At 46.8% G+C, this 11537-nt stretch overlaps 1 protein-coding gene across 1 annotated transcript in view; it reads right to left on the reverse strand.

Moving 5' to 3' along the window:
* Positions 1-11537, reverse strand: part of NKPD1 (NTPase, KAP family P-loop domain containing 1) — a 60094-nt gene that overhangs the window by 14016 nt on the left and 34541 nt on the right. Inside the window, exon 2 of the mRNA XM_015427270.1 lies at positions 4450-4579. Coding sequence (XP_015282756.1) covers positions 4450-4579 — 130 coding nt within the window. The remainder of the gene's footprint in view (positions 1-4449; positions 4580-11537) is intronic.

Here is an 11537-nt window from a genome sequence, read left to right on the forward strand (position 1 = left end):
CCCCGGGTGCCCCCAGTGCGCAGATTTATCTATCCGCACACCAGGAGGCACTTCAGTATTAGTATATAGATCATGTTGAGGAAACGGCCAGGCTTGAACTTTTCTCCCTAGTATTTTTTTAAATATGCACAGAGAAGGTTTTTGTATGGAGGAGCTTTAAATCATGTTGAGCTCACACCAGGAATATTCCCAGACATGATAAAACTCAACCCGAGTATGATTGGTCGGCTTTTCAGAAAGACAGACACTTCCAGCTTTAGTTAATGTGAAACAGAACATGGGCATACCTTCCTTCCTTTCAGTATTCCCAAATGAAGACACTGATCTCAAATGACAAGAGCTTTGACCAAGTTTCAACATATAGTTATGATTTTTAAAAATTTATTAGATATTTAAGAACATCAGAAGAGCCGTGCTGGATCAGACCAGAGGTCCATCTAGCCCAGCACCCTGTCTCACACAGTGGACAACCAGTTCCTCTGGAGGGCCAACAACAAGGCAGAGAGGCCGAGGCCTTTATGAGAACACCAGAAGAGCCCTGCCGGATCAGAGCAGTGGGCCCTCCAGTCCAGCATCTTGTCTCACGCAGTGGCTAACCAGTTCCTCTGGATGGGCAACAACAGGGCAGAGAGGCCGAGGCCTTCCCCTGATGTTGCCTCCTGGCTCTGCTTAGTGCCTTTGAATGTGGAGGTTCCCCTCAGCCACCATGGCCGGTAGCCATTGATAGACTTACCCTCCATGAATCTATCTAATCCCCTTTTAAAGCCAAGCCAAGCCTGTGGCCACCACTACATCCTCTGGCAGTGAATGCCACATTTTAATCACTCACTGTGTAGAGAAGTATTTCCTTTTGTCTGCCTTGAATCTACTGCCTCTCAACTTCACTGGGTGCCCTGGACTTCTAGTATTTTGGAAGGGGGAGAAGAGGTTCTCGGGTCCCTCCCTCCATCGTGTGCCTAATTTTATACACCTCTATCATGTCCCCTCTCATTCATATCTTTTCTAAATGGAAAAGCTCAGAAAGGTTGTCGATATAGGTCGATAGGCGACCTTCGCACCAGGCAGATCAGTCACCACCATGCGGTCAAAAACGCCGGTCACAGACCCCTCTCTGTATATTCCTAATAATCAAATCACCCACTAGGAAAAGCCCCTCTCCCCACCGCAACCCCCAAGGGGCCATAATTCCCAGAAGTTCTCGGCAAAGGACATTTGCTGAACATTGTGTAAGAGTGGAGAAAAAAACGTTCATGTTTGTGTGTGTGTGTGTCATACATGTACGGAAAACCTGTTTTCTCCACTCTGCTGAGAAATTCAGAGGGTGAGTGCAAGATTTCCGGCAATACATACCCATGTGGCTGTTACAGAGAGTTTTAAAACGGGTTCCCCGCAGCACAGAACGTGATGGCATTCAAATGAGTTTCGGAAGGCAGAATTAATTGCCCTCCCAGCTAAAACTGAAGTGATCGCGGCGGAAGTTTCCCTGGCGCTCAAACTCAACGCTGTATCTAGTGTTCTTTTTAAGTTTGTGGCCTGGCAGCCCATTTGCGCACGCTAGATATGGTTTTGAAGCATAGATCTGTAATGTTGTCTATTTGTGCATTCCAGATCATCTCTCTTTCTGTCTTTTTAAACCAAGGAATAGAATGGAAAGGGAAATTCCTGAATTACAAGTTATTACAAGACTCGGAACAAACACCCCTCCAGGACTTAACAGGGATATTGGTTTCTTATCCCATTACATATCCCATTACTCATTCGATCCTCACATATGTATTCTCACCAAAAAGGGCTATACACCCCCTATATTTTAATCCATTTTTAAAAAATAGTATAATAGTGATTGTAATGCTGTGCAATTTTTTTTTTTTTTTGATCTCTGGCATAACACTGCACCCCAGCAAAAGTATTCTGTCAGTTAACTCCATGTTTTAGTGAAGCAAAATGTTACTTTAAAAAAACCCAGTTTCCTACTCTTAACAATTAAGAATATAATTGAATAAGTAATGTAATCTGGAATGGTAGATTCAAATGTAATTCTCTGTTCCGGGGACAAGGAAAATACACAGCCAGGATGCTTTAAAGTTTGCCTCCATGCTAGAAAGGAGATGGATGGGATCTAGTGACTGGATTCTCACAATTTGAGGTACATCGATCACCACTTCTGACATATTTATGACCTATGTTGCCCCCCCCCCAGTTGAACCCAAATACATGATAACCAGAAACCAAGCTTAGATCCAGTTGATCTGAAGCAGTAGAACGAATTTAGAGTCCAGCTGGGCACCTTTAAGACCAACAAAGGTTTATTCAAGGTATGAGTTTTCGTGTGCATGCGCACTTTGTCAAACACATTAGAATGGCTGGCGAGGTTCAGACTCAGAGCCAGAGAACGAACAGCAGATTAACATGGAACATGTTGATGACCCAGATATGCAAAGCGACACTAAATAACAAGTTAAGGCTATAAGGTCAACAGTTGTAAAGCAATAAATATGTCAAACGAGCAGATAAACTAGCAGATTTAGCAGATTCCCCTCCCCACAACAGACACCCTGTGACTGCAATGCTCCCTCTAAGCTGTGGAGTCTTGTGAGCAAAAATTCTACTTTGTGAGCTACTGGCATTCAAGTTGTGAGCGAGCGATTTGGCGACTGCATCAATTAGTTTGCTCTGGAGCCCTCCTTCCTGAGCTAAGGCAAAAATCTGTGAGCCGGAGGCTAAAAAACTGTGAGCTAGCTCACACTAACTCAGCTTAGAGGGAACACTTCCTGTGAGGTAGGCGTGCCTCTGAGGTACTTCCGCCTGTGAGGTAGGCAAAGCTCTGACAGAAACTGCTCTTTTTCAAGGACAGCTCTTATCAGAACTACGGCTCGCCCAAGGTCATCCAGCAGGTGCAAGTGGAGGAGTGGGAGAATCGAACCCGGTTCTCCCAGATTAGAGCCCGCGCACTTAACCACTACACCAAACTGGCTCTACATGACTTCACCAAACTGAAGTGAGTGGGAATCTTCATTCTCTCCCGTCAGGTGTGGAGGGCACTTAACACTATCTCCCCCACCAAAAAAACGCTGTCACGTCGGGCAGACATCCTAATCCCAAACTCGTCATTCTTTTTATCTGTTAAAAAAACCTCACGTCACTATTTTGCGTGCTAATTTAACGAGCCACCCTGTATATGTACGAGTATGATCCGTAATTCCATTTCGTTGTCTGGCGAAGCGCATGTGCGCACAAAAGCTCACACCTCAAATAAAACCTTGTTGGTTGGACTCTAACTTTGTTGTATTGCTTCAGACCTGGGGTGGCCAATCTTGCTTAACGTAAGAGCTACACAGAATAAATGTCAGATGTTGGTGGTCCAGTCCAAAGGTTCAAAAAAATTGGAATCTAGTCATTACAAAAATAAATCTGCCAAACACTCCTGAATCCATTTTACCAGATCACTGGGACAAAGAGACCTTTCCCTAAACAACAGAAGAGCTGATTTCTTTCTTTTTTTTCTTTTTCCTTTTTTTTTTTTGAGCCCCCAGAGGGGATTTTTTATTATTTTTAATAGGACTACAAAACTATCACAGAAAAAAAGGGAGGGGAACTACATTTACAGGATAAAGCAAAGAAACCCACTACTAACTAAAAACCCAAGAGAGGAGATCTTCACAAGCTTAGTTACAACAAATCTTCACTTCATTTAGATCATTATTAACTGAGTCAAACATTTATACTACATTTTTCTTTTTCTTTAACTCTTAAACTTAACTGTCTAAGAACAGAAGAGCTGATTTCTGTAATGCCGATTGCAGCTAAAACATTAATAGCACAAGTTTGGAAATTAGATAAAATTCCGAATGTAAAACAATGGTTTACAAAGCTATTGGACATTGTGGTTATGGATAAAATAGCAACACAATCGCTAGAAGCAGAACATCCAGATAGGAAATCCAAGATTTTTGGGGAAATGGTTTGTGTTCTTTGAGTATATAAATAATGTAAAAGAGGGTATGACTGCACTGCCTACTAAATACGTTGATTTTGTACTGTATTAATTGTTGTTTATTGTATGGTTAACAGAAAAACGTTATAAAAATAAAGTTATTAAAAAAAATGTCAGATGTTTGAGAGCCACAACACATGAACAAATATTACATGTTTCTTACTGGGAAATATGCAGATTTGCTTTTTATTAACATGAAGTGAGACTGCCGAAACGAATAACAAAAGCGGTAAAAGCAGATCTCGATAATGATATTTATTTGTCCAATGGTATTTGTTCGCGAATGATATTTCGCTTCCCCAGCCGCCCTGCCGGGAGCCGCACAAAAGGCGTGAAAGAGCCACCCACTTTGATCTATCTTTTTAAACCAGAAAGAGGCCACGATGCTCAACATTAACCCAGCTTCTCTCCCGTTCACCCAGACGCAGCTGTCGCGAGCCGGCGAGCGGTCCTACCTTTCTTGGCCTGACAGTCCGCATTTGCGTGGGGCTCCTCGTGGTGTAACCGGGTGGCTTCCTCATCGGTGGGGTTCATCGGCTCCTGAGCTGGGGGCCCCCCCACCAGAGTTCCAAGGTAGGCGGGACCCTGTGTGTGAGAGAGAGGACAGTTTCACCAGGTTACGCTTGCTAAACTTCCCTCGGAGATTTCTTTTTTTAAAAAAATTTTTTGTCAAGCTGTGGGTGAGAATTCTGCCACAGGTGCGCCTCTTTTCTCCGGCACTTGGTTTTAGAAGTTTGTAGCTAGATAAGCAGCTATAGCAGCCGAGAGGCGATGGTTTTTTGCTCTAACAGTCCCTGTCTGTGAGAGCAACCTTCCCCAGTAGTTCCAGAGTTAGACTTGAAGTGAAAAAGGGGGAAAAAAAGAGAAGCTAAAATTCCAGAAGGCGTGGCGGAATCGAATGTGTTTTAAAGTGCTCCGGCCTCGCATGCCAAGTAGACTAATTAAGAAGGCAAATATGTCAGTCACTTGAGAAAAGGAATGACTCCACAGCACGTCGAATGGGTGTAGACTTGAGCTCTTGAAAGCAGGGAGATGTGTCAAGAGGCGGCAGAAGTCTAGCACCTGCATGACGCTTAAGCGTTTTTTTTTATAAGCACCCAAACTGATCCAAATCAAAGTATTTTCTAATAAGTTTTAACACCCCCTTTTTTTTTTCCATTTGAACTCAGACCAAAGTGCCTTGGGAGTTTTCGAACATTGAATTCTGGGTTCAAATTAAAAAAAAAATCAGTCTAGGTTTAAAAAGTGAGTCGGATCTTCTGGTTCCGTTAGACTAACAGTGGCGTTTACCCCCTGGGTAAGAAGCCAGTTTGGTGTAGTGGTTAAGAGCAGCGGACTCTAATCTGGAGAACCAAGTTCGACTCCCTACTCCTCCTCCACATGCAGCCAGCTGGGTGACCTTGGGTCAGTCACAAGTTCTCTCAGAGCTGTTCTCTCAAGGGCAGTTCTCTCAGCGCTCTCTCAGCCCCACCTACCTCACAGGGTGTCTCTTGCGGGGAGAGGAAGGGAAGTAAGATTGTAAGCTGCTCTGAGACTCCCAAGTGAAGGGCGGGGTATAAATCCAACTCTACTTCTTCTTTCCCCTAATGGATGAACCACCTGCATCAGGGGGAGGGGTTCTTGTGGCCGGGGAAACCACCTCTGTTAGCGGGACAGATCAGCAGGATCCAACCCAGGCACTGGAAGCCATGGGGTGGCTTGGGCAGAAAGGGGAGATATACATGTTGCAAATAAATGCCAACTCCTGTTGGCCCAGCCCGTTGCCAGCTCAGAAGCTCACCCTATCTCAGGAGTCCCCAACCTTTTTTGAGCCTGAGGGTCTCTTTGAAATTCTGACACGGTGGTCGGCACCACCACAAAATGGCCTCCATGGGGAGTAGAGCCAACCACAGAACGGCCACCATGGGAGTTGGAGCCAGACACAAAATGGCCGCCGCGGGAGGTGGAGCCAGACACAAAATGGCCACCACAGGAGGTGGCGCCACACACACAGAGGGAGCATGAGTGCAGGAGAGCAGATGGGTCATTTTAAAAATACACCAGGAAACTTGTAGGGAAGGGCGGTCTAACAAATCCAATTTAATAAACAGAATAGATAAACGGGTGTGAGAGAATCGAACCAACACTGTGTGGCAGCTGTCACTGCAACAATGTTGTTTTAATCCGCACAGACGGTTGGAAGCCCCACTTTCCGGAAACACCCAGCAGGACTGGGAAAGGTGCTCACAGGCGCCATGTTGGGGACCCCTGTCCTATTTGATCAGACATCAGTAAAGGGGAGTTTAGGACATTGTAATGGAAGGTCTCAGACTCAAGGACGAAAGACGCTGAGGAAAGGAGCGTCTGTGCGGTGTGGTCATCACCCTACGACAGGTAAGATCTGGGTTTAAATCCTCCCTGGGCCATGAACCCGGCCGGGTGACCTTGGACCAGTAGCTGCCCATCTCATGGGACGGTGGGGAGGCTAATATGGGAAGAGGGGGCTTTAGTGCGCACCCTCTCGAGCGGAAGAGCGGGACAGAATTGCGCCATAGTGAGCGCTGTAGCCACAGGACCTGCTGTCCGCCTGTTTGGAGGACTCTGGTGGGCTATAAAATCCTTCTCAAGTGGCAGCGAGTCCTGTCGGCTTGGATATTTTAAAATGCCATCTCTCTGAGCGGGAGATGAAAGAAGAGGTGGCGCAGGATCCCAAAGGTCAGTCACAGAGGGAGAATGGGAACTACTGGGCCAAGAGCACAGTCAAAAGGAACCTTCTCCGGTTATGGGTGGCGTGTGGCAGAAACCGGCACTGTGGTACGTCTAGAAAACCAGTCTCTTGCAGCTACTGGTGGTCATGGCCTCGTAGCCCCGCCAACTCCCTCCTTCAGTCCCCCACACACATTTTTTATCTTCCGTTTCGTCCAATAAAAGCTTGATGATGACGTTATTGGAAATCATTTATTACCCAATAGACAAGAAGAGTAAAAAAATATTTGCAGCTGCAGGTATTTGGGTCATCGGAATAGGGATACCCCACAAGATAATACTATAATTCAATAATGCAAACTATGGTATCTGTGAGCGTGAACGGAGCGTCCGTTTCCGTTGCCGGTATGCGACTGCTGTAAATTAGAATTAAGAGATCAGGACAAGTAGCAGGATTCTCACACGGGCCGGAGAACCCTTGGGTCACTGCTTTTGGAAACGGAGCACCGCCCAAACCTTCCTTAACCATGCCCTCCTCCGGCATTTCTCGGGTGAAAACAGAGGCATGCTTGCAATACCCCCCATACCAAGGATCCACCAACCCCGCCGTTAGGGATAACTGGAAACTCTACCCCATCTCTTTTAACCCACATTCCTTTACTCTGTGAGAGCCCTGCAGATTAAAGACCCAAGGGAGAGAGAGATGTTTTGATGAAGAACAGGTTTTGGGGTTTGTTTGTGAAAAGCACAGCAACCTTGTATTAGAATATGTTAATGAGTTCAGAACCTACATCTGCCGTTGCGGTATGTGGAACAGGAAGTCACGCACCCTGTGATTTTATTTTTTCATATTTATATATGAATATTTGATTGGATGGGTGTCGTGTGCTTGCCTGGAAGTCATGGTTGACTTCTGGCGACCCTTACTGGGGGCTTGGACGTTTTTTTCACAGAGGCGACTTGATTAGCCTGCCTCTGCGTCCCGAGCCCTGGTATTCCTTGGAGGTCGCCCTTCAAAGTACTCGCCGGAGTGCTTGGCAGACCTAAGGGACTGCCTCTTCCCATAGATGCCTCGGAGAGCGCTACGCTTTGAGAGTCAACTTCTCCTGGTGATCCCTGGCCCAAAGGACGTCCACCCAGCCTCGACCGGGGCCAGGGCTTTTTCCACCCTGGTGGAACATGGTCCTTATCGAGATCAGGGCCCTGCGGGATCTTACGCAATTCCACAGGGACTGCAAGACGGGGCTCTCCCGCCAGGCCTTTGGCCTCCATGAGGTTGCGGTCTCCCACCTACTGATAACCGGCCACACCCAGTTACATCAATGGGCCGGATTCTCCCTACGGCAAGCATGCCGATTAATTTTATATGTTTTAAATTTTATTGTATTTATTGAAATGTCGTGACCCGCCCTGAGCCCATTTATGGGATGGGCAGGATATCAGTGCAGGTGTAAAACCTGGCCTGAAACTCTGTATCACATTTCTATATTTGGACGTACTGTGTTTTGTTTGGAATATTGTATGTTAGTTTAAAAAGAAATTTAAAAAAGACTTATAAATGCAATAAATAAATAAATAAACTCATATTAACACTTCTCCTATATGTCTCTGCCTGGGAATTAAGAACACAGAGAGGGGCCCTCCCGACTGCCCCATTGATCAAAGAAGCTTGTTTGATGGACACACAAGGCAGGGCCTTTTCAGTGGTAGCCCCATGATTGTGGAACAACCTCCACAGGGTGCGCCTGGCCCTCCACACTTCCAATCCTAAGGAGGCAGCTGAAGACAGTTTTATCTAGGACTGTATTTGGTTAATTTATTAGCGATCCTAAACTGCGGTTTTAAATTTGGGTGTCGTTTTTTTTTAATGGATTTTATGTCTTTTATTTTATGTATTCTGTATTATAAGCTGCCTCAAGCTCCGTATCGAAGAAAGGTGGCTAATAAATGTTTTAAATGCCTAAGGAACAAACAACAAGAATTTAATGTGCCCCCCCCAGTGGTGCACAGTTAGGGGCAGCTTTATCAGGGATATGGACCAGAAAACAGAAACTTTACACAGGGGCAGTTGGAGCCAGTGTTACCCCTAAACTGAGTTAGTGTGAGTGAGCTCACAGTTTTTTAGCCTCCAGCTCACACTTTTTTTGTCTTCGCTCAAGAAGGATGGCTCCCAAGCAAACTAATTTATGCGGCAGCCAAATCGCTTGCTCACAAAGTGGGATTTTCGCTCACAGGACTCCACAACTTAGAGGGAGCATTGTTTGGAGCTGCTTTTGGTCCCACCAGGGGTCATTTCCTGCGGGAGCGCACAGGAGCGGAGCTCCGGCAGTAAGGAGCCCAGGGGCGGGCACATGCAACAAGCCCCGCCCCCTGCTCCCAGCAGCCCTCAGTCAGAGCAAGAAGCAGCCAGGTAACTTGCAGAGCTCCCCGGCCCCCGGTCCAAAACAGTCCAGTGGCACCTTTAAGACCAGGTTTTATTCAGGTACAAGCTCTCCCTCCTCTGCGAGGACAGATCTGCAGGTCCCCCCCCCCCATAGCTAGCAATCCAAAACAGTCCAGTGGAGCCTGAGCGGTGGGTGTTGCCTCCTGACACACTTCCAGTGATGTCAGGGGGCGTGGCATATGCAAATTAGTTACGCTAATGAGCTCCTGCACCTCTTTTTCTACAAAATGACCCCTGGGTCCCACACAATATCTCTGTCTGTCTGCCTAACATCTGTCTCTCGTCTCTCAACATTTTGAAAACGCTGTTCAAAATTTAGGAAGCAGAGAAAGCGGCCAAGGCTTCTGGTGCCCCTTTACCGCCGCTAAACCTCCAGTTCGTGTTTACACACAGCTCTTTTAAACCGTATTACTTGGTTGTTTTAAATAATCGTTATATTTGTTAGTGTATGTCTTTATCTATTTATTTATGATGTGACCTGCTCTGAGCCCGCTCGCGGGGAGGGCGGAATGCAAATCCAAATACATAAAAATAAAATTTAAAAAATACTCGGTAGCTAGGGTTGCCAGTTTCGGGTTGGAGACTATCTGGAGATTTGGGAGGTGGAACCTGAGAAGGGGGGGGGAAGGGGTGTAATCAGGGTGCTTAAAAAAACAAAAAAAGATTCCAGAACTCTCAAGAGGGAAACGAAACTTTCGATCTGTCTCCTGAAAACTCGAGAACTTTTAAACTCTTTTAAAAGAATTTTGTCAAAGAGGATCCGGAGCTCCTTTCCGGTGTGTTCTCCCAGGGGGGAAAAAAGCCCTGGGTAGAATGCCATTAGTCCACCTTCCAAAGCGCTCGTTTTCTCCAAGGGAACCGATCTCCATCGCCTGGAGATGAGTTGCAATCCTGGGGCGTCTCTAGCTACTACGTGGAGGCCGGCCACAGTCTGTGTACCCTGTTTGCTCACCAGTTTGGTGTCGTGGTTAAGTGCGCAGACTCTAATCTGGGAGAACCGGGTTGGATTCCCCACTCCTCCTCTTGCACCTGGCTGGATGACCTTGGGCAAGCCGTAGTTCTGATAAGAGCTGTTCTTGAAAAAGAGCAGTTTCTGTCAAGAGCTCTCTCAGCCCCACCGACCTCACAGGGTGTCTGTTGTGGGGAGGGGGAGGGGAAGGAGTTTGTAAGCCGCTCTGAGACACCTTTGGGTAGTGAAGGGCGGGGTATAAATCCAATCTCCTCCTCTGATCAGGGCCCTGGTTGAGCAGTGGAACAGTCTGCCTCGGGAGGTGATGGATGCTCCTTCGCTGTACGTTTTTAAGCGGAGGCTGGACGACCATCTTTCGGGTATGGTGTAGGTATGTAGGGCTATCTTTCAGTATACTCCTGCAGAGTGCTGGGGGTTGGACTAGATGACCTGCAAGGTCCCTTCCAACTCTAACATTCTATGATTCTATGATTCTTCTCTTCTTAACCCAGCTGGGGTTTCCAGGTCCCTTCCAACTCTAACATTCTATGATTCTATGATTATTCTCTTCTTAACCTAGCTGGGGTTTCCAGAGCCCTGGCTCCTGCTCCTCGAATTACTGCTTGCTCTATAGACATTAACCAGTTGGGAAGGATTCTTTCCCTGATGTGAAAACACTCGCTGGTTTGTAGCCCTGGAGTCGGCTCTGGTTACAAACAAGTGTGGTAAACGGTATTTTCTTATTGCTGTATTTCGGTATTCCCTGAAACGTAATGCTGATTTGTGGGGGTCAAATAACTTGGGGGCAAATATTTTTGCAGTTTTTAAAAAAGCATGTTTAAAAGGAACTTCCATGTTCAGAGGCGGTAAACCTCTGAATCCCAGTGCCAGGAGGCAAAATTATGGGAAGGCCTTGGACTCCATGCCCTGTGGTTGGACCTCCAGAGGAACTGGTTGGCCCCTGTGTGAGACAGGATGGTGGACTGGATGGACCCTCACTGGTCTGATCCAGCAGGGCTCCTCTTGTGTCCCTATCAGGGGAAGGCCTTGGCCTCTATGCCCTGTTGTTGGCCCTCTAGAGGAACTCGTTGGCCACTGTGTAAGACAGGATGCGGGACTAGATGGACCCTCACTGGTCTGATCCAGCAGGGCTCTTCTGATATTTTTATGAAGGCCTCGGCCTCTCTGCCGTGTTGTTGTCCCCCCGAAAGGAACTGGCTGGCCCCTGTGTGAGACAGGATGCTGGACTAGATGCCCACTGGCCTGATCCAGCAGGGCTCTTCTGATGTTCCTGTCAGGGGAAGGCCTTGGCCTCTATGCCCTGTTGTTGGCATTCAAGGGGGAACTGGTTGGCCACTGTGTGAGACAGGACGCTGGACTGGATGGACCACTGGTGGGCTCTTCTTAAATTCTTATATTCCCTCCTTTCCTCTTCAGCTCTAATGGAAAAAATTCTAGCAAATAAG

The sequence above is a fragment of the Gekko japonicus genome, unplaced genomic scaffold, assembly GCF_001447785.1.
Source record: "Gekko japonicus isolate JY-2015 unplaced genomic scaffold, Gekko_japonicus_V1.1 scaffold1389, whole genome shotgun sequence".
Taxonomy (NCBI): Eukaryota; Metazoa; Chordata; class Lepidosauria; order Squamata; family Gekkonidae; genus Gekko; species Gekko japonicus.